A 23,510-nucleotide genomic window follows, 5' to 3' on the forward strand; every position below is an offset into this window, starting at 1 on the left:
TGGTTTCCTTATGGTGCTTAGCACCTTGGTGTTTGGAGGAAGGGTGAGGTGACTGTTCACACCTCACCCTTCCTTGGCTTTGTGCTTCAGATACTGTGTGTCTCTGGAGCTGGGGGGAGGAGAGGAGCAGGCTGAGATAAGGTTGCAGCTGCCCCTCTCCCAGGCTGCTGATGGTAACAGCAGTTACCCTGCCTCGCTTTTGGGATGCCCTGCAGCATTGCCCATACCTGCAGTATGCCATGAGTTTCTGGTCAAATGAAGGCAATACCATGCACATGGTGTGTGTGCCTTGGATGGCATAACTAGACAACGGATGTACTGGATGGCAATACTTGGCAAATAGAGTGAGTACCGAGTCATTTATCAAATATCTCACACATTATAACAATAAGATGGTTGACTAGCTGGGCATATCATGGCACAAACAGACATGTTTTGAATGCCTGCGGATATGATGTAAAAACCTGGCAAATAGAGAAAGCAATTGCTCACATGATTGCCAGGCCTTTACTTCATGACAAGATGGCAATAATTGGCAAAGAGCAAGAATACTTAGAGGAGGGATTCCGAGGCATATGAGGACAAGATCTGGTGAAGGGCGCACCTGGGCACATTAGGGGATTAGGTGGAAAAGGATTTGTATTTCTGAGCACATAATGTCAGCTTGCAGCAGATGGTGGAACTGCCTGGCATAGGATATGAGTTTGTGGTCAAATGATTTCAATACCCAAGACATTTTATGTGTAGCTGGCCATCTGATGTGGCAGCAACTGTCAAATGGATTGGGTTCCTGACTCATTATGACAGCAAAATCCTGCAACAATGTGAGGAACTTGCCATTCACCGTGCCACTCTGCTTCGATTCAGAGAGTATTTCCTAAATATTTTAAGCAAATTTCCTTATGACTCAATTGTTAAAAACAAGCTGGCCTGCGTTCAGATTCCTTGAGCAACATCCACCGTGCTGCCAGCCTTACATTGATTCGAAACATTATTGAGAAGGCATTTTTACAGTAATGTCAGGTCCATATTGGCCATTGTGATCTTCGATGGTCCTACCAGTTACGTGTTAAGCCTAAGGATAGTACCAAGACTCCTTCATATCATGGATAATGGGGCACGGTTTGCTGTCATTGCTGGTAGTCTCTACGGCATCCAATATTGTGGATCGCGGGTCGCTGTTATCCATTCTTTCTAAATGCAAGAGTGTTGTCCTGAACTGATTTCAGTCTTTTCTGTCTGGCAGGTCACAACTGGTTCCGATGGACACTTCCAGGACACCCGCTCTGCCCGTGAATGGTGAGGCGCCCCAGGGATCATTCTGCCACCCATAATACGAAATCTATATTTCGAGCCGCTGAAGAGTCCAATTGGCTGCTTGGGTGTCGCTATCCATCAGTTTCTTGGCAGGACGCAACTCTATCTTCAGGTGTGTAAGAACGCAATGTCCACCCCTTGTGTGACTGAGGTGCGGATGGCCCCAGTTTCCTTGACATGTAATCATTCCCAAAACTCGGTTTCCTTTTTTTTACTCTCCAAAATCCTTCTGACCCGGTTCAGACGTGAATCTTGACTTCGCCCATTTATGGCATTTTGCCAACCCTAACAGGCGTCTTTCCTTGCAAGCCTTTGTTGACAGGAAAGCCCAGCTTGTGCATTGTCAGATCTCATCACTTGGCTAGTTTACGCCCTTCCTTCCGAGTGGCAGTTCAGGCATTACGGCCACCTCATTGTGATGGCGGGAAAGCATTATTGGATGGCAGGCATGAAAATCTCTTATGGTTTGGGAGACAAGTCAGCTGGCGGACACTTGACAGTATACTCGAGAGACAGAGAGCTCTCACACATCCAATAACAAGACTACTTATGTAGAACAAGGCAGCACAACCAAGACCCCAACCCACCACAAGAAGATTATTTCCAAAACAAGGCCATGTGCAGCTAGCACCAGCTTCGTATACATTGCTGTGTCCATTCATGTGTGGCTGTATCCAGAAGACTGCTCCATGTGGTCTGGGTTAACCATGATCCAGGAGACAGTGAGCCAATCTGCCAGCAAAGTGTAAACTTTAGAGACCCTTGACCAGTCCCATGACCCTTTACACTCTGAGGAAGTGTGTTACCTCATTCCTCAATTCAGTGCAACCCATACAGATGTCCCCAACCAAGCACTCCTAGGTTGAATACATTCAGTGGAAGAATTCATTATCGCTAAAAAGGTTATTAGCAGAGATTATGCACGTAGGAGTGCTGCCTAACACCACACCTGCAGAGTTAAGCAGTGTTATACCCACTGTCATAGAGCTGGGATGATTGCGCAAAGGATTGGCTTTCGGAATTATGTTTAAAAAAAGGTTTATTTTACACTGTAGAAAGTAGAGCAACACGGTATCAGCCCATTACTGTACATACCAAAATGACATATTTCTACAGCCCCATTTCGCCGCATAAGTATGTGGGGGTATAGGAGAGGGGTAAAGTTAACAATAAATGTGGGAGGTATGTTGGGGTTGCATATGCAGCGAGATGGTGTAACAAAAAAACAAGTCAGCATTTTGGTATGTGAAGATCTGAGCAACACAACATTAACTTAAAACAAAGTCTTTAGAAGTTGGGTGGAAAGCCGTCTCACCTCCCAGTGGAGTTGAGGGGTTACCGTACCTTTTCCTCTCAGCTTTCTGTTGCATGTTTTAAGGGGTTTCTGAAGCTTAACACCACACCTACAGAGTTATACAGTGGTATACCCACTGTCATAGAGCCGGGGCGAATGCACAAATGACTAGCTTTGGGAAATATGTTTGAAAGGGGTTTATTTTACATTACAGAGAATACAGCAACACAACATTAACTTACACCAAAGTTTTTAGAGGTTGTTGAGGGCTTACCTGCGGTTCCAAACCCATTTTCCTTCCAGCTGTCTGTTGCAGGTTTTAAGTGGCCTTTGAAGCTTTCTCCAGCCAGCCGTCCATTGCTGGCTGTTAAGGGGCTCCCAACCCGTGATTTTGTTCGCCTGCCAGTTTAACAAGATCTCTCCACTGGGTCTAGTTGGAGTCAGGACCTACCTCCCAAGCTCCTTTTGCAAAGATATCTGCTTATGGCCTGGTCACCTTCCTCGCCTGTGGCCCAAGCTTCTTTCCTCCATCGACCTGTCTACACCTTCTCTGGTCTTCCTGTCTCAAAAGTGTTCCTTATCCCACTTCTACCACCTGCCTTGGGCCAACCCAGCCTCCTTGTTCCTCTCTCTCTCTCTCTCTCTCTCTCTCTCTCTCTCTCTCTCTCTCTCTCTCTCTCTCTCTCTCTCTCTCTCTCTCTTTTACTAAGCAATCTCTCAACTCTCCTTTGTAGGGGTGTTCCTAACCTTCCACCTTTCTCTATCATCTGCTGTTTTGATATCCTTCAACCCCCACCTTACTCCCCGTGTCCTCCTCTGTTGTTCTAAAACCACCTCCTTAATTTCTTCCACCACCCTTTTAAGTTGTCGAACCTCCTCTTCGCTCCCCTCCTCTTCCTGATGTTCTTCAAACTCCTTTTCAATTCCTCCACTACCTCCTGATGATCTTCCTCCTCTTCCTTGCTTCTTCAAACCTGCTCCTTCTGAACTCCAACTCCTCCACACCAGCACGCGTAATGCACTCCAACGCTCTGAAACCGCCTAACGCAACATCCTTCTCCAATTTCCCATACCAGCTGAGTTCTGGGGCTTATATATGATCCCTCCCCATGTGCTCATCGCCTTTTCAGGGTCTGCGGCTTGTGGCTCTGTGATTGGTGAAAAGGAACACCTCGACCTGTGCCAAGCCTTTCAAGTCTGGATCATCTTGGAATTGGTTCCAGAGTAGTCAGGCTATTGCATGTGCAAGGTTGTTGTTATATCATTGGATCTATCTACACTGAATGAAAAATTTGCAAGCCCGCTATGTCTGCTGAGTTGGCTTCACTGGAAATCTTTGGGCACCTTGGAGTCTCACCTGTGGTCCAGGAAAATCTTTGGGTCTACCTCCGTGGGCGGTTCAATTTCCTTGGACAAGCAATGCGGGCAATAAGTGTGTGCATGCATGGCATGCTTGGTGTCTCCCAGCAGATCATGCAAAATGTTGGTTTATGCCACTGTGGCTACTTGAGTCCCTCAAATAGAGCCTATGTTGCACTGCTAATAATGTTTCAGGAGATGCGGCTCCCATGTAAATGTCTCCTGCCACACAACGGTGGCGAGGGGGAGGGTAGCCATGGGATCCTCACCATACTGCTCCCGGGCCCATCAGTGTCTGGCTTGGAAAGTGCCAAGCACCCTGAGTCACCCTTCTGGTAGCCCCTAGAGTCAGGCAAGGGGTTTCCTCCCCCCACCTATGCTGATAGAAATAGGGACAGAAACTCCCAGCCATGTATCAGGACTCCAGGTACCTCTTTAGGATGATTGACACTGTAAAAGCTGAGTGTGCCTAAAGAAGGAAACCTTAAACTGTGAGGTGTTGTGTTTCTGAAGTTTGCTCTTTGACCCTAAGACTAATCAGTCTTCCAAAGATGCATGGTAGTTGAAGACATAGACTGTTTGCTCCACCAGCTGGCATTGTTTGTATGGTCAAATAGACAAAAAGTGAACAGTGTAAACAATGTCCATGCAAGACATTCACCTCATTTACGAATGATTAGTCTGTGAATAATGCTTAGATGCGGTATTCATTACTGATAGTCCAAATCTTGCATGCCAAAGTCTTTATAGAGTGAGGCTTGTCCTATCTGTAACAGGAAAACATCCTGATCTTGGGTTTTACCATTGCTCAGCCCATAGTGTCATACAACGGGTGATACTGCTGGTAATGTCCAACCTTTCAACTGGGCCAAACCAACCTTCTCGATAGGCTGAATGGGCTGAAGGCAAGGACTGTGATTAGCAATAAAAGGACTATGTGTAGTAAAATAGTAAAATAATATACCAGTAATCAATCTTTTATTACTTTGTTATGTTTATTACTAGTAAGCAATCTTAACATTAGTCGGGGTCCCTCTTCCTCATTGCAGCCCTTACAAGGTGTTGTATATTCTAGTCAAACAGGGAGTAATGCATCCAGGACAATTGAGCATTAGCACAAACCTTGTAGTTATTTTGCACAACAGCATGTTAGTAAACAGCATTTGAAATATACTCATGCATTGGGCACATGTCAACAATTATGAATCGTTTTTACCATCTACTATGCAAGCCTGGGTTTGGAGCCAAGCTGATCAGTTGCTTTGGAACACAGAGGACATTATTGGTAGCATAGCTTCTGGACTGTAATCCAATGGTCTGCATTTCAATGGCTTTTTTGTTTATGTAAAGTATAACTGATGTTCTAGTAAACAATAACTAAGACAGTAAAAGACTACAATGGACAACAAGGAAAGACTGAAGTTTCTGGGCTAGGCCGCATGCGAGGAAAATTGTTGACTGATGAACCTGGAGATAAATGTGCCTTTGGCACATGCAAGGGCATATATCGTTGGGGCACATAGAAAAACACATTTTTTACCATATTCACTGGCATTCTGGTAAACAAATTAGTTAGAAGCTATAAAAAGGCAGCTTTTGGACAGGGAGCTCAGAGATGTTCATAGATCCTGGAGAAATGCATTCAGGCTGGAGGCAGAACATTGCTGGAAGCACAGAATAAGCTGGAAATACTCATCATTGCCAAGCGCCTCCCACTGTTACCATGAGTGGGACCATGGCTCTCATTAGGACCCTGGCATTAAGGGGTTAACGGCGCCGTAAAAGGTGTCAGTGCCGTTAACCCCTTAACGCCTTACTACGAGGTCCCTTTGCGGGACCCGACCTTAACGGCTGGTCTAGACCAGCCGTTAAAGTAGGGGCCCGCAAAGGGACTCTCGAGTTAAGTACGGTACCGCAATTTCAATACCGTACTTACCGCCTTCCCTATTCCCATTATGCCCTATGGGGCAAAAATGGGAATGGGGAAGGGCCATGGTGGCATGAGGAATTACTGCCCCGCCAACCTTGGCCATTTTAGGCATAGAACCTCCCTCTGACAGAGATCAGATTCTGCAAATAAACCAGGTAGGGTTTCCCACCATTAATCAGAGACCTGAGATGATGTAGAATCCATTAAGGATATTTGTGCTTATCTCTTGGTGCACTCCACCTAGATATGGAGCATGCAGGAGCCACCAGTTCAAGTACAGGTAAATAGCAATTTCTCTCTCTCTCTTTCTTCCTCTTTCTCTATGTCTCTCTCTTTCTAGCTCTATTGTGCTCTCTCGCTCTGTCTCTCTCTTTGTATCTCTTTCTCTCTCTCTTTTTCTCGCTCTCTTTCCTTCACTCTCTCTCTTTCTCGTTCTTGTAAAGTTGGTGACCATGCAATTGGGAGGAGGGAATTAAACAAACTTGAACAATAAAGACACAGAGGCTTTGGAGGACGGTTTCTTCATGTTGGCCATAAATCTCTCGACCATGCCTGAGGTAACAATTAGGTGATATTCCTGTGTTTGAGACCCATTTATGCAGCAAAGTTTTCAAAGTCCTGGCTTGTGAATGGGTTTTGTTATCGGATTTGACGACACACGGAATCCCACATGCAGTGAATATTCCATCTAGTGCAGGGGTGACACTCTTTGCCGCCATTGAAGGCACAACGTACACATTAGGGAATCTGGGTATTCATCCACTACTACTAGAATGCATGTCTCATCTTTCGCAGGCCAGAAGAAGTCTATCGCCACCTCCTCCCACACATTGCCTGGCAATGTTGACACCTGTAGTGGGCTAGGAGGAGTTGATGGGGATACTACGCAACACGTCGAACAGTTTCGTAGAGTGTCCTCAACCTTGGTGTCCAACTTGGGAAACCAGATCTTTTGTCACAACATCATCTTGGTAGAAACTATTCCCCGGTAAGCTTCATGAGCCAGATCAACAGCTTGTTGTCTCGATGACTGTGGGACTACTATCTTGCATTCCTTTAGCATGATGTGATCTTCTGTGATGGTCAGCTCATCCTGCACTAGTAATAGGGTAGCCACTTCCTCCTATATTTTGGTCCCTTTCTGTCATGCCATTTGTTTCACATGTTTTATCCTTCTGTCTGCGGTGCAATGTTTAATGATGGTAAACGCCTGAAGACTTTCTGACTTTCTCTGTAGAATGGCCCAGTCTAGTGGGAATGGCTTCGCCTGGTGAATGGCATAGTTGATGTAGGTGTCAGCTATGGATGGTTCAACTCTGGACGAACCTGTCAGTTGATGAGATAGAAAATCTGCTGGGTTTTCTTCCTTCCCTGGCCCGTGTATGATTGTGAAATCGTAGTCCTGGAGTCGCAAATCCCATACCTGTCACCAATGTAAAGTTGGAGGTCACGCACTTAGGGGGAGGCAATTACACAAACTTGACAATAAGGACAAAGGGACTTTGGAGGATGTTGTCCAACCACAAACCTTTATTCTCTCTCATTTCCCATGTACTGTGCTCCCCTTCCGCTTGACGTCAGTTCCCCGTGTCCCCACAACCCACATTCTAGCTCCTCCTCTACCTGACAAGGAGGACTAAGCAACAACCTTTCAGCTCTCTCTCTCTTTTTCAGTCCTTCTTTTGGGACTCCCCCTTGAAGTCGATGTGTTCTGAAAACGATCAGCCCACTTTAAATCTCGCACTACACATCTCTTCTTTTAACTTTGAAACCAGAAAAATGAACAACCAATTTCCATGTATCCTGTCTTTCGGAGTGCCTGAAATTATGGCCTTCTTGTACATAAGGCTGTTAGGACCATCAGGGAGAACTTTCCTCTTCGGCAGGGAATGTTGCCAAGATTCCTTTAATGCAGAGAAAAAGAGGAAAATTGTATCTTCTGCAAATTCTCCTGCAAATTGTTTTCACTATCCAAAGGTCCCTGCTGAATTCTTGCTGGTTCTCCATAAAGAATCAGAGACATCCTCCTTCTGGAGATCTTTGACTATTGCATATTCAAGAGTGCTAATGTTTTTGCTGTGGCAGATGGAAACATGATCTTCTGATATCTGAGCAGTGTTCGCCTGACTACTTGACTACTATCTGACCAGCGTTTGCATGACAGATTATGGAAAGACTACCTTCTGGATGGGGAGGAAGAGAGCATTACTTTGTATAGAAATGGAAGGCATGGTCCCTTCGTTTGATGATTTGGGAAACATGTTCTTCCGGTGATTGATGGATAACTTTGCTGCATGAAAAGGAATGCTGAGTACCCAATACTTTTACCTTTCATCAGTATGCCAGTCCATTGGTTCAATGTATCTTCTATGTGTTGCTCTAGTGCTCGGGCCCGAGTATCAACAATTCAAAGTCTGCGTTGAAACTGCTTGCTTCTTCACACCATTTGGAAGGGCTGAACGCTTTGCCCTTCTTCAACCCCGGGCAATAAGATCAGGAAATTTGAAAAATGGGACGGAGTTGTGTAGGCCGTCTTCAGATTTCTAGGTGCATTTAATCAACAACAAAAAGTAATAGTCTAAAGAATAACCCTACCTATATAATTCTCTTACAAAGTCTGTGCTTTAGGAACTCTTCATGTGCATGGCCATCTTTACACCGAGGTCTAGATCAAATTCTGCATGGGTCCAGGTAGCCTTTGACCCCAAAGGAGAGATTGATGTTAAGAAGGGGGGAGGTAGCGGCATATCGTCATTTGATACAGCAGGTACAGCTATTCTTTTAGATATATTATCTCTCCGCAGATCAACAGACATTTGGTAAAGTAAGGGGCAAGTTCACAAACAGATGAAAGGGCTCCCTCTCGATAATGAGGAACCTCATGAAACGTTGGAAGCATTTTGTAAGTATTAAATAGAATATGACGTAATGCAATAAACAGTACCTTGGGGTTTCTGTAAGAGCACCGTTTACCTGTAATTTCCTTCCCCGTGGAGTGGCAGTCCGGATAACCCGGACTGACCATGAATGCGGCCACAGACACTCTCTTTTCCAGCCACGCCGGCGTATAGCTGTGCAGTCGTCCATCGATGGTCGCCTGAATCACTTCATAGAGATCGCTCTTCAGTAATGGAAGAAGCGCCTGCAGAGAAATAGGCCGAATATGCAAACACTGAACAAATGGTATTTCTACGTTATCAGTGGAGAAACATGTAGTAAATAGATCATAGGGCCTCATTACGACCCAGGCGGAAAACCATGGTGCTAATAGCACCATGGTCCATGCTGGTAACTTACCAACTCCGCCATGGAGAAAGGGGGAATTACCACCCCATTACAAGGTTGGCGGGCGGTAATTCCCCCTTCCTCCATGACCCTTCCCCATTCCCATTTGGTGCCCCATAGAGCTCAATGGGAATGGGGAAGGCGCTAAGTACGGTACCACAAATTGTGGTACCGTACTTAGCACCAAGGTCCCTTTGCGGGTCCCTACTTTAACGGCTGGTGTAGACCAGTCGTTAAGGTCGGGTCCCGCAAAGGGACCTCGTAATCAATCAGGCGCTAATGGGTTAACGACGCTGCAGCCTTTTACGGCGCCGTTAACCCATTCGCGCCAGGGTCATAATGAGGCCCATAGTGTAGAAAGAGTATTAGAGAGAACAGATGCACCTTTTTGAAATGGGTGGTGCATCAAAGCGAAACATAAAAGTAAGGCGTTTTGATTTTACGCTTCCATTTAACGCACCAGCCCATTTGACAGTCACAGAGCGGCAATAAGATCTCCGCTGTGCATTCCTGCTCCGTCTCATCACTGTGCTGCACTGAATGCTTGCATCAGATTTTATTTCAGGCGTACAACGAATGGGGCCTCATTACGAGTTGGGTGGTATTCTTGTGGTAAATCTGCCAGAATACCGCTCAACTGAATTAACGTTACCGCCACTTTGTCCGGTGGAATTACCGCTGCATTACAAGTGGTGGTGGCAGTGTAATTCCCCATTCTTTTTTAATCCATTGGACTCAATGGGGTTTATTGGCGGAATTACAGCAGCGGAAATTCAGCCGATTTTTCAGCAGTGAGTGGCAGAATATACCTCCAGGATTTTGCTGGAGGTAAATCCTCCACGCCAGGCCCTGGTTATAATTTGGCGTAGTAGTGAAATTCACTGTAACAGAGTTACTGCCAATTTTACCACTAAGCGCTATACTCGTAATGACGTTTTCTATGGAATCCGCCTGGGTTTTGCAACTGCTCAAGACCAGGCAGATTCCACAGAAATCCATTAGTAAACTGACTGCAAATCGTATCTACAGGCACTGTATACTTTTCCACAATCCGGAGAAGAATATGAAAAAGTAAAAGTGAGTTTGCCTCGCTTTCACCCTTTCCTTCTCCCTTCCCCCTTGTGAATGTGTAAAATTGCATTCAGGCTACCCAACAGCACGTGCAGGTGATTCGTCCCTTACATGCAAATTTTGCTTACCATAAAATGCTCATATGATGCATGGACTTCCGTAATGTGATGGCTGCTAAATCCTACATATTCACATGTGTTCAGTACTTCAGAAGCCATAATTAGCACAAGTTTACCCAAAGTGTGAGAGCCCCTCCCATTGAGAATGAAAAGTGCCAGATAGCATGTTCTATGGGATCTTGTCCACTCGGAACGGCTTACAATCATGTTTTCACTCACTGTGCCATGCCAGATAAGAATTTCCCACTTGCACATCAGTCTCCTAAACAGGAGTAGAGAGAGCGACCCCAGACACATGTTTCGGCCTTCTTGGGAGTTCATCATTGAGTTTTCACAGATCCTACAATTTTGCATTTGTTTCAAAGTTATCGGTCCCGAGCCAATGGCAATTAAGAGGGCATAGGCCAATTAATAGGTTGTAAATGATTGCAGCCACAGACAATACCGGTATAAATGCAAAATGTATGCTTTTTGCTTTTTTAGGCTTGATAGGCAAACAATGTTATTTTCCCCATACCCGGGATCGCTCTAACAGCGAGAGTGGGCGTTTGGGGTGTTTGCGCGTCGGGAAAGCTGAAACGCACTGGCTCATGTTCATCAGAGCCCTAACACGATTGAAAAGCATAAAACCTTTGGTTAGTCTTTAACGCCTTCCAATCAAGCATTTGCATGGCGTAGAGGAGGGGCGGATACAACTTGTGTTTCCGTCACCTCCTTTCTCTCGTCATTCGAATGTTCCAGCATCTGCACAGGCATGGATTTCCTTGCTAGCCCATGGGGGCTGCCTGCTTTATGCACTTTAGCGCATGGCTGTGTGGTTTCATGTTGAGTCCTTAAAGCAAGGAAGTTTTACATTCCTTTCACTGGATCCACTGTATGGATGAAGCATGTATTATTCTGTGCAGCTTCATGAAATCAAGTCAAATATGGGGTCGTTATTGACTACTGTGCCAGGAAACTGATTGGCTAACAACTTTAGAATGGATATTTAGTATGTGCTAATTAAGCAATATGCCCCGAGCGGCGGGGGCATTACCGAGTCAGGTAATGCCCCGGCGCCCATAGTTATAGGCCCGAGGGAAGCCCCCCCCCCGCGAGGGTCATATTGCTATTAGTACCCCGGCCCAAGACCGGGGTACGAAAAGTTTTTTTTCTGTCCCAAAATGCGGCAGCGTTTCGAGACAGAAAAAAAATAAAATTACACAGAAAATGACGAGCTGGAAAGTAAAACGGAGTCCCTTTTCCCTTTCCATGGCGGCCATCGGGAGCAGACGCGCTTGGAACAGAAGTGTTCCCAGCGCGTTCGCTCCCAAAAGATGACAGGAAATAAGGTAAGTGGGGTTGGGGGCAGGAGGGAGGGAGGGAAAAGAAATTAGAAAAAGAAACGTACCTGAATCCCCGGCGGGAGACGATGGCAGCCTCCAGCCGTGTGGAGGATTGCAGCGGGGATGGCCCTGCTTCGAGACTACTCATTGGCTGAAGGGCTGCCACGCCCCCCCACCGTGGACAAAGCAACTGGAATCCCGGCCGAGAATCGATGGATTCTCGGCCGGGTAACGACCCGGCAAGAGCCAATCAGAATGTGTGTTACATTCTGATTGACTGTCGCCGGGTATTAATGTTGTTTAAAAGAATAGGTGCCTGATTTAGAAAAGTCTTTTGAAATGGCGCAATCCCTTTGAAATCGCTTTGTAAATCAGGCCATGGGTCACTTAGTGACTGTGTGCACGTTTATTCACTTTAGTCTTTAAATATATTTTGAAATTTTGTTAAAAGGATACATTGTGCTATTGATTAATGGTGCAATGGTTTCAGAAATGTACTGCCTGATTTATAAAACGTTTTCCACTGGGATTTTCCGATTGAAAAACGCTTTCGTTAATCAGGCCCGTAATTTCTAAAGTATGTGTGTGCGCAGGTGCTCTTGAGCAAATAAAAATTATAAAGTGGGGAAATTGCACACCTGATAGCAACTGGCACCAGTCTACACACCATCTTCAGATTGGATCTGGCTGAAGAGAAAAGGTACCATACAATGATACTTACTGGCGATGCACATTTCTGTGCATCCGCAGTTGTTCATATTTGATAAATGTGTACCAATGGTAGGTGTCCATTTAAAGCACACATGGATGGGGCTATTCAGACCTCTTGAAGAAATCAGTGGTCTAGCAGTATGGCTATGCTGGCCTGAGGAGGACAAGCAAGTTAAAGGAATGGTTCGGTAAAAAAATGTTATTGCCCCTACGGGTCGGCCATGTGTTTTTAAGCCTAAGTCGCTCGATTTTAGAAAAATTTCCTATGGACCTTACCCGAGTTTTCGTCCATTAAACGCACGCGAAAACAGGCATCAGGGAGCTGCCATTTTGTGATAATCCTATCACTTGCCGCATCGCCCTGGCTGACCTGCTTTTGCGGCACTAAATCATATCCCCCGCCCCTGAGCCTGACATTATCAAAACATTCATATTATCCGCCTCTGTCCGTGACGTTTCTGTGCTGCGTAGGCAAACGCGCCCAGTTGTTTTCTAAGCGACTTCACACAGAACCTGGAAACCAACACAGATCAACTCACAACACAGCGCGCCACAATTCGGAATATGAAACTGTACTTTAAAATCAAACAGCAACACGGTACATTTTTGTAAAGTACATTTATTTGACATTAAATGTTTATAGAATATTCAGCAATTGCCATATTAACTCGGAATGCCATTTATTTTCTTTTATCTCTAGCCGTAAAAACTGTTCCGTTTTATCGTGAGTCACGCGCTGTTCCTTTATGGTACACAGGGTGTTGCTTTTCGTTAAAAGAAGCACTTTGGTCGCATGGTGAACCGCAAGACTGTTCCATCAAGTAGACACTAGGCCAGCGTAAAGGTTGATATGTTGCTTCTAGCCGCTAGTACCGCGTAAGGGCATATGGGCCCTTGGCGATCGTCCCATAAGATTGTCAAAGTGGTGCAGTTGTTGACAAGAAGCTGCAGCTGGTGGGTGAAGAAGCCATCTGCCGGGGTCTGAAACTGGTGGCAGTCGCAGTAGGGAAGGATATACCTGTTTTGAAAACATAAAAATTATAATAAGTCTCGCCAGCCGATCTTTATTAATATTATTCATTTTATTTATTACGGCCGAGCTGAAACTATTTGCTTTCAAGGATAGTGCAATGGAGTATGTTCGGCTCTAAAATCAATGCGAAAAGTAACAAAATAAATTGAGGTTAGCACACAATGACAAACGACTCTTTGTTTACAAGCGTGTGGAATGTGGACCTGCATGCCCATGTGCCCGCTACAAGGACAATCCCACAAATGTTTTCAAAGCTCTTCATTCATTCATTTATTCATGCATCCATTCATTAATTCTTCATTCCGGTATAAAAGCGTCTAAAGAGTTACTTACATTATATTTGCAATTTCCATTGTGTCTCTGCGTAATGCAGTCCGTAAATCCCACTGTGCTCTTGACAACGATTTTACGTATACTGAACTAACATGAAACTTGGTCTAGTTTCAGAATTGTATGCCTTATCGTGTCTTACATTATTGCACCCTCCCCCTTCAAATGAAGTTCTTTCGGCATGGTCCCTGTCTCTCAAGGTCAAAAATTAAAGAACCTTATACTGCCAGTGCGAGTTGTGGGCCTCTTCAGGCCGCGAGCTGAAAATCAAAGCCGCTGACCTTCACTAGAAATGAGCATACATTCTTTCTTTGCAACATCCCGTGGTAAAGCCATCTGTGAGAACTTGAAGTTTCGAATCCATCTATGTACTGCGCCTCAATGTGCAAATGTGAACTGGCTTCTCTCCCATCTGCAACGGCTCGCTTGGCGCATTCTAAGGCCCCCAATTTTGTCCTCGTTGTCTGCGAGCTTTGCAGCCCCAAAGAACCATAACTATTGAGACTTTTAATTTTTTGGGGAAGGTCAGGGAAAGTATAAAGTAGCCGAGGACTTGAGTTGAAAGTGAGATTTATTGTTTGTTTGTTTTATTATTTGCAATACGCAAGCCTCCCCTCGGTTAACAGTGCGCAGCATTTACATGAGATTGCGAAAATTAGTTACATCAACAAAAATATATACATACACATATAGACAAGGTCAGCAATATGAGGTGAATAGAGAGAGAATTCAAAGATGACACCCAGGTTGTTCGCCACCCAGGATGGTGAAGGTAGGGGTTAGGGTTAGCATACTTTGTATGTACACTGTACAATAACATTTATTTACAAAAAGACAATCGTATTACAATTATTTAAACCGGGATTTGTACTTCACAACCAGCTCTCCTTTGGGTGGACATGGCACAGTGGCTATTTTTGGTGGCAACGGATCAGTGCTCTGCACAGAAACGTTCAAAATTCCATATCTGTGCTTCTCTAATACAGCAACAATAAGGCTTTTGACAAAGTCGAACTCCATTTCCTCATAGACTGGTTTGATCACCCATTGCTTACTTCTTTTTGAAAAGGCCTTAGTGTAGCGAGGCATCCTTACATTACACGTAGTCCTAGATTGTTCACGGCCGAGATTCTCGTTATGGGCCAAGACGGCAAGTAGAGTCCTATGTCTCATGTCCTGTATGCTGAAATGCAAGCGCTTTGGCCTGTACTTTAGGCACATATTGTGGAACACCTCCAAACCTCCTGTGTGACGGAATTCTGTCAGTCCCCTCAAATCTCTTGATAGAGTTTTATCGAAAACAATCTACTCAATGGCTTTGTGTGTCGGTGAAGATGGAATCAACCACTTCTTCTTCCGTGCCTCCACTGTGGACAAAGGGCCATGTTCACATTGGTGGAAATGTAGGTTTTCTGACCAGCGGTGCACGTTGGTAGAGCGGTGCATCAGTGACCGCCATTTTTCAAGTAGTATTTCCACTGACCCTTCACAAGTTTTGGAGCTCCGCCAAAGATGGTTGCTGATAGACTGGGACCACTCTGAAATACTTTCCAAACCTTTTTTTTCCCCTGCAGCCGAGATTTTCTTATTGATTGATTTAGCAAGATGCCATACGTCAAATTGATGTTTCATATCTGGGAACTGCTCTCTCATTGTCTTGGCAATTGAAACGTGTCTGTCCGTGGCTATGAGTTTGATGTGCATTCCCCTCGATTGTAGATATTCCACTGATTTTATAAATCCTAGTTTCTCCATCGCCACTGAGGATGTACATTGTGTTACCTGCACGACCACCAAACTCACAGTTTTCTTACTATCCATGTCCTGAAAGTGGTAGGTGCAGTACTTGGCAGAAAATCCAGGGCTGTTGCACTGTCCATCGCCGGCTAGCCTGAATCGTTTGCCTTCGAATGTACTTGCTAGAGACACTTGTTCAATTTTCCAAGCATCACTAATGGCCGGAAACAGATAATCATGTTGGTATTTGTAGTACTGCGTTTTTTAAATGAAATGGAGTCCCACAAACTGAAAGAAAGACTCTACCTTTCTAAAACTGGACCCACTAAAAAGTGATGCAGCTGCACACAGTAGATTGCCTGCTGGCAGTTTCCCCAGCATCGGTTGTGCAGACCATGAGAACATATAATTTAATCTACAGGCGGCATTCATTTTGACGTTACTGCCTTTTTTTTGACGAGTGACATGAATCAATGGCTTCCCACATACTTTCCCTCTAACGGAATGCCCACATTTCAGCATACTTATAATATTCATGAAACAACTGTCGAATACTATGGCCCTCATTACGACCCTGGCGGAAATTAACTGACATGACCGCCATAGCGTAAATAGCGTTTCCGCCACTGCACGATGGAGGAAAGTGCGGCTAATTCTGACCCATCGGGCACGAGCATTACGCCATGGCGGAAGTGCAAAGTCCGCAATGGCGGAAATGACCCCAAAACGCCCCTTACCGCCGTCGTACGTCGCCCTAGGTGCAATTCCGCCACCCATCTTAGCGGTCACCGTAATGAGCGGTCAGCGCAAAATACGGTCACCGTAAATATACGGAAACGGAAGTAAAAACATGGGGCCGGAACGGAAAACAGCACGCCGTACACCTATAAAATCAGAATCCCAACACAACCATTAAAAATCCGACCCTGAGACACATCCCAACCCGTTAGCCACCCCAGTCAAAAAAATAAATATGGGAAAAGTTGCTAAAAAAGCGTGCGACCGCAAGCGGCAGGTCCACTTCTCCCACGAGGAACTCACTGTGCTCACAGAGACCCTCCAGGAGAATGCTGCCGTCGTCTTCTCTACGCAAATGACCAGGACGGCACTTGCGAACAAGAAGGCCATATGGGCGCTGGTGGCACAGCGGGTAAGTGCGGTGGGGACCGCACCCCGCAACCCACAGCAATGCAGAAAGCGATGGGACGACCTACGGATACGCGTCCGGAGCATACTCTCTGCCAACCGGAACATTGCCACAGCTACCGGGGGAGGATCGGAAACACCCATCAAGTTGACCCCCTGGGAAGAAATCTGTCCCTCCACCATTGGAATGGAGAGCATAGAGGGAGTCGGAGGGATGGAGAAAGGAGTGCAGACATCAGAAGAATCAGGTAGGTGGCCCAAATAAAACTATGCCAAATCCACAATTACCAACCATGTGAAGTACCATGTGTCCCCATAGTGCAATAGAAACACATGTCCAGGAGAACGACCACATACATTGCCATGACAGCGCCCCTTAAAAGTCAGATTAAATAAATAAATATTTAAAAATCCCAAAAACACACTCTACATGTGCAGCATGCACACCCTAACTGCAGACTGCAAAATAACTGCATCCCCAATGCACACAAAAATGAGACCACCTCCAAGGCCCTGACCCAAATCACCCCCAGGTACCACCCCAATGCATGTGATACAATTGCCATTACAATTACCACAGACCCATGAATAACGCTCGCCCTCCTTTACTCCACCACAGGGTCCGATTCCAACGACGAGCTTCAGGACACCCCTACCAGCACACCTGCAAAGAGGGCCAAGACCAACGGCCAAAGACCCTCCACCTCAGCTGCACGGATCAAGGCACGGCAGCAGCACGAATCGAGTGGCAGCACACTGGAGGGGACATCAACAGGCACCCCAGCAGCCAGCATGTCCACAACAGCAGCACCACAGGTCCCCCCAATGGATGCCACAGAAGGCACTGCTTCTGGTGGCAGCAGCACCCTAGGTGACACTGCATTCATGCCAGCATGCTCCGACACAGAAAACGGTGCTGCCGAAGTAGGACACATCCATGACCTGTCTCAATCCCCCTGTTTGTATCATCCCGTACACCATGAGGAAACCACGCAGGGGCACCCACAAGACGACGACTGGCCAACCCCCACAAGGCCTGTTGCAAGGCAACATGAGGCATCCAGCCCCTCTGTGACACCACCGCAAATGGGCATGGCCCAGCAGAGGCAACAGTCCCTCGAGCAGATGATAGTGCAACAGCAGCAAATGGCCACGCTCCTCAAGGAGCATGCTGGTGAATGTGGGGGTTCTAAGGCAGCCATTGAAACATCTACTGAGACACTTAGGGCAGAAATGGAGCGAAGTACAGAGACACTAAGGGCACAAATGGAGAGAAGTACCGAGAGCCTGAGGGGACAAATGGAGAGAAGCACCGAGAGCCTGAGGGGGGAACTGCATGCGACGTCCAAAGACGTATGTGGTGAACTTGCCGCTGTGCGCCGTGTGCTCACTGAGCTCTCACAAACCCTTAGGGACATGCATGGACGTGAGCAGGCAGAGACATCATCCGTTGCAAGTTCCGTCCAGGGCAGCCCCCAACGTAGATCTGGGAGGAACCGGCGCTCCACAGGCAGGGGTGCCCCTGATACCCGGAGAGGGGGCTTGCAATAGCGTCTGCCCACTGACAATGAGCGTCATTGGACACTGGTGTTCGGGGGGGGGTAGGAGGGTGGAGGGGGTGTGTTGTGCTTCTTTGGGTGGCGGGTCGATTGGGTGTGTAATGTCATTTCACATCTGCAATACAAATCTTCATATTCATCCAACGAGATGTGTGGACGAGGCCTATCTTGGCGTACAGTCCACATTGTGCATGTTCCAGACACACACAGTGCCACAAGTCCCGTGTCCATGTAACAGCCACCAGGCGTGAGTGCTAGAAGCATGCATCTATGAGATTCTGACGTAATTCACGGGCCTCCTGTGCCTCGCGGACCCCTTGAGGTGCTGCCACATCCCCACCCTCATCATGACCATCTTCAGGTGCTAGCAGTTCTGCGTCGGGGGGCATGGCCACATTCCTACGTACGCACATGTTGTGTAGCATGACACATGCCATGACCATCTTTGCCACCTTCTCATGGCGGTACAGGAGTGCCCCGCCAGACCTGCTGAGGCAGCGGAAACGAGCCTTCAGTAGGCCGAATGCCTGTTCTATGACCACACGGGTACGTGAGTGGGCATGGTTGTAGTCCTCCTCATGCTGGTCTTGTGGGTTCCGGATTGGTGTAAGGAGCCATCTCTTCAGTGGATACCCGCAATCACCTGTATGTGGACAAGAAAGGATGTTTGTGGAATGTCATTGCTACGTACGCACCCCCCCCCCTTCCTGCCAGGTCATTCACGCATCACCTACCCCACATACTCATGCATTAAATGAGACTCACCAAGTAGCCAGGATCGGCGCCCTGCGTGTCGCTCCATGTAGCGTGGTATTCTAGAGTTCCACAAGACCATAGAATCATGTGTTGATCCTGGAAATCGGGCAGAACAATGTGTAAAGATCCTGTTGGAGTCACACACCATTTGTACATTGATAGAATGATACTGTTTCCGGTTGCGGTACTGGGCCTCCATGGCATGTGGGACAACCAATTCCACATGGGTGCAGTCGATGGCACCAATGCAACCCGGTATGCCGCCAAGTGCATGGAATCCCACTTTTGTGTTTGTAAGCTCCTGCTCCGAGCGTGGTAAAGTGATGTAGTCGTCTGAGTGCTTCAGGAGGGCATCAAGCACTTGGAATAGTGTCCGTGAGAATAGTGGCTGTGAAATGCCATGCAACTGTCCGACTGTGTGCTGGTAGGTGCCTGTGGCCAGGAAGTGGAGTACAGACACCACCTTCAGTAGGGGTGGGATGGCGGTTGGGCTATCTATCATGCTGACAAGGTCAGCGTGTGTCATGTCGACAATGGCGGTTATGGTGTCCCGGTCCAAACGGTAGAGGGTGTGGATCTGCTCAGCTGTGAGGTTGAACGGATTAGCTCGGAGGCGTGGGATTGCGGGCTGCCTGCGTGGTGGTAGTGGCTGTGCTGGTGGGGCTTGCTGGCCATGCCTTGCCGTCCTCCTCCTCCTCCTCCTCCTCCTCCTGCGTCTCCTCTGTGCGGCCGGTTGTTGTAGTAGTTGGCGTTCGTCTTCTTCTTGAAGTTGGAGTACTTGCAGTGCAATCAGGTCCCCCAGGCCCAACATCGCTAGTCCTGCCGGTAGCATTCTGGAGTGGGTGTGGTTGGGGGAGGGGGTTGAGTGTGCAATTTATGTGTTTTCAGGCTGTATAGCCTTCACCTGTGGTGATTCATTCCACCTGTGTCAGCTGCAATGCCTTTCGTGCGAGCACGTCCCGCACACGACGCTGCAATTCGACGCATGGCATCTTGCATTTGCAATCATGTTCTTAATCCCGATGGCTGTGGAATATTGGTTTATATGTTAATTCTGCTATGGTCCCATCGTTGCACATACTATATTTGCATTCGCGAGCAGACTTGTGAAGGGTCAGTGGAATGTAGTGCTCGATCAACGGTGGACCCTCATGCAGCACTGTACCGACGTTCACCGACGGCGGGGAGTCCCATCAGTGATTGAGGCCAGTTACCATTTTCACACACAGCCGCACTGCATAGATGTATTTGTGAATACAAGCGTTCACAGATGCCTTTTCAACGTGATGTTGCAAATTAGGAATTCGAAGGACAGCGCTTTCGGTTTTCAACTAGCGGCGTGGAGACGCCCACAGGTCTGACTGGAAATGTAACATTCTATTGTTGAATGTCCTTGGGACAGGGCCCATGACGGGAATGCAATGATTGATATGATTTGAATGGGATGCGTAGTGGACGATAAGGCAGGACGTTCCCAAATACATGTGACTTCACTACACAAGGAATCCGGGCAGGAGCACAGTGGATATTGAAGGCTGCATTACGCACAGACTCAATGGAAATTTCGAATGTTATGTGAGTGAATATTCAGGCGTTTTCATAACGGGATGAGGGAATGATGAATGGATGCATGGAAAGATGATTTAATTTGGAGTCTGCCATGTACATGGCTATTTGGAATCTATCCCCTTCCCCTGCGCTATGTGATGCAAGGCTGCCATAGTGGGACCATCGTCTGTCTGCCCTTGTTGAACCCTCCCTGTCTCGACGCGCCTTCAATCACTTGTGTCTATGCACGTTGATGATCCCATCTGATGGATCCTGTTCTGACAGGCGCATGCACACAGACACTCGTTTGAAATAGTGTATTCACCTCGATTTGTGTCGTAATGATTCGCAAGTGATTTTTGGGTGCAATTGATCCTTATGAGTGGGCTAGCATGCATATGGTTGTAGGTTTGTTGTGTTGAATGAAGTGAGTAATGCATATGGAGTTCGGATGCCCATACTATCATTTTTTTCATTTGGGTGACAGGTATCTCCTCCCCTTCTGCCGCTGCCATCTGTACGCCACTCCTGCAGATGGCTTCTACAGTCGACACCTGCAGCTTCGAGTTCATCAGTAGAGCACCATTACGATCTTATGGGACGATCGCCAATGGCCCACATGCCCTTACGCAGTACTAGTGGCTAGGTGCAGCATACCTAGCTTCCAGCTGGACTAGTGCCTACTTCATGGGACGGCCCTGCGGTCCTAGGCGCTTCCATGTTGCCTTTTTGGACGTTGATGTAGCCCCTGTGTGCCATGAAGGTACAGGGCGTCACACATGGGGAAGCTGGTCATTTATTGCGGATGCAGCCCACAGTAATGCTGATCATTTGTGAGTTTATGTTCAAATGGCTGTATGGGCTTGGTGATTTTGATGTGCATTAAATTTATATTCAGATATTAACCGTGTAGCGTTATTCTTTGCTAGTAATGTGGCATATTCCGATTTGTGGCGCGATGTATTGTGAGGTGTTCTGCATTGGGTTCCGGCTTCTGGGTACAGTTGTGTGGTACGTGCTTATGCTGATGGTTGGTTTGACTACTGGCATGTGTACAGGGCTGGTGCAGTCTCCCTCAGGTTACTGCTTTGAATGTTGATTTACACTGGTGGCAAGCGATGGGGGACTGTTGTTGTTTTGTGTCATGGAATTTTCAGTTCATTTTGGTGTACTTGCACCTTCAGATGCCTGTGCTGCATCAGTACGGCAATGGTGTGTTGCCAATTGTGGATGGCCACTCACAGGGCACTTGGGGCCCCTGCATGCATTTGTTCGTTGGCATGCATGGGTGACTTGTATATTTCACTGGTTGCATGGTGTGACTGCATTGCGCCTACGAGGAGTTGTGCAATGTGGCCAGGGAGTGGAGTACAGGCACTCAGTAGGGCCATTACGGTTGGTTCGCGATGCCGTAGTTCTCGCCATGGCGGAATGGTACTTTCCGCCATGCTTGATGGCGTTAGGTGAATGTCCGCTGGGGTCAGCATTCGCGTACCGTTGCGCCATGGCGGATATTGCGGTTTTGCACGGCGCGCGTGCGCGCACTTGGTGCAGTTAGCGTTGGCGTTCACTACGGTGTCCCTAATCGCATCGTACTTTACGGTGACGGGTCATGATCGCAACGGGCGGTATTCGATGGCGGTATTACATTTCCGCCATCGTTTTTCGTATTCCGCCAGGGTCGTAATGAGGGCCTATGTATTGGCCCTCTTTCATTAGACTGTCATCCGGCGTCAAAGTTGTTTCGGCCTGTGACGTTGAGGACATATCACCACATTTGAAAGAAATATTGCTGCTATCAAGTTCTGATCCATCGGTGAATGCTGCTGCTGGTTCATTCTCTGTCATTTCAACATCTGCTACTTCAACATTGATGGGAGAACACAACAACGTCGACAGCTTTTTTGGTGGCAATTTTTTGGCGGGTGTAGATTGTGTGAATTGATCTGCGACTACTTCCAAGCTATCTTCAATACATCCAGTATCATCTTCTTGTGGTGGTGCAGTCACACTGTAGCAATGGTCCTTTACAACTTTTCTGGATTCTCCGGACACATTCATTTCATGTTCTGGCCATTGGACATGAGCATCTCGAGTCTCAACACGCGGCGTCTGAATTAATAGTTCCTCCATAGTGTAAATGGTCTGGCAAGCAACATCTCTCATTCGCTTCACTGTCTGTGTATGTATAGTTCAGACACCCACGGGTAACTAGAGGATAGATTGGAAAAGGGATGTTCAGTTTAAACACAAGATAAAGTATAGTACAATTGACTGGAAAAAAACATAAAATAGTCCCCAGCACAAAAATATTTCTAAAGTTATGAACTGTTTGTAACTAACCTTATTTTTGTTTCTTTTCTTTGCAACTTTTTTGACTCGACCTTCAACATCTGCACGCTGTTGCTCCGATTCGTATCCACATGTCTCCCCTTCCTCTTGCGCTGCAACAACTATATTTTCTGTATCCGCATAGACAGCACGGAATGAGGCTCCATCGACTCCCTGAAACATAGTATTTTCATTACTGTGTATCAAAATATTGTTAGCATAAAACACACGTGAGGATGAACACACAGGTACATTTCAATAGCCAAACACGATTTAAACATTGTGTGGAACAATCAAACGACAAGTATTCGAGCTCTGATGACCTAGTTCGATGGAGCTGTCAGTATCCATACCTTTGGCTCTGCATGGATTGCCACGAATGATTGTATCGAAGAGGAGGCATCAGCAACTCCCTGAAACACAGTACTTGCGTTAGTATGGTTTTCAATATTGTTAACATAACACACACTTGGGGTTGACGGCACAGGTACATATAAAGAGATAACCACAAATGTTGCATTGTCTAAAAGAATCAAGGAATATTTAAATATGATCAGATTTAATCGACTTATTTCTCCGATTTCTTTACACCTGCATCATCTAAATGGGATCTTGTGATTGTAGTGGAAGCTCCATCGTCTCCCTGAAACACAGTACTT

The 23,510-nt window shown here is 46.7% G+C and overlaps 1 protein-coding gene across 2 annotated transcripts in view; it reads right to left on the reverse strand.

Moving 5' to 3' along the window:
- The window catches only part of LOC138525980 (trifunctional purine biosynthetic protein adenosine-3-like), a 615,458-nt gene that overhangs the window by 346,728 nt on the left and 245,220 nt on the right, over nt 1–23,510 (reverse strand). For both annotated transcript variants that reach the window (XM_069636272.1, XM_069636273.1), the window contains exon 9: nt 8,874–9,042. In XM_069636272.1, coding sequence (XP_069492373.1) covers nt 8,874–9,042 — 169 coding nt within the window. The remainder of the gene's footprint in view (nt 1–8,873; nt 9,043–23,510) is intronic.

Source organism: Ambystoma mexicanum, chromosome 7p (genome assembly GCF_040938575.1).
Source record: "Ambystoma mexicanum isolate Mex_15411 chromosome 7p, UKY_AmexF1_1, whole genome shotgun sequence".
Taxonomy (NCBI): domain Eukaryota; kingdom Metazoa; phylum Chordata; class Amphibia; order Caudata; family Ambystomatidae; genus Ambystoma; species Ambystoma mexicanum.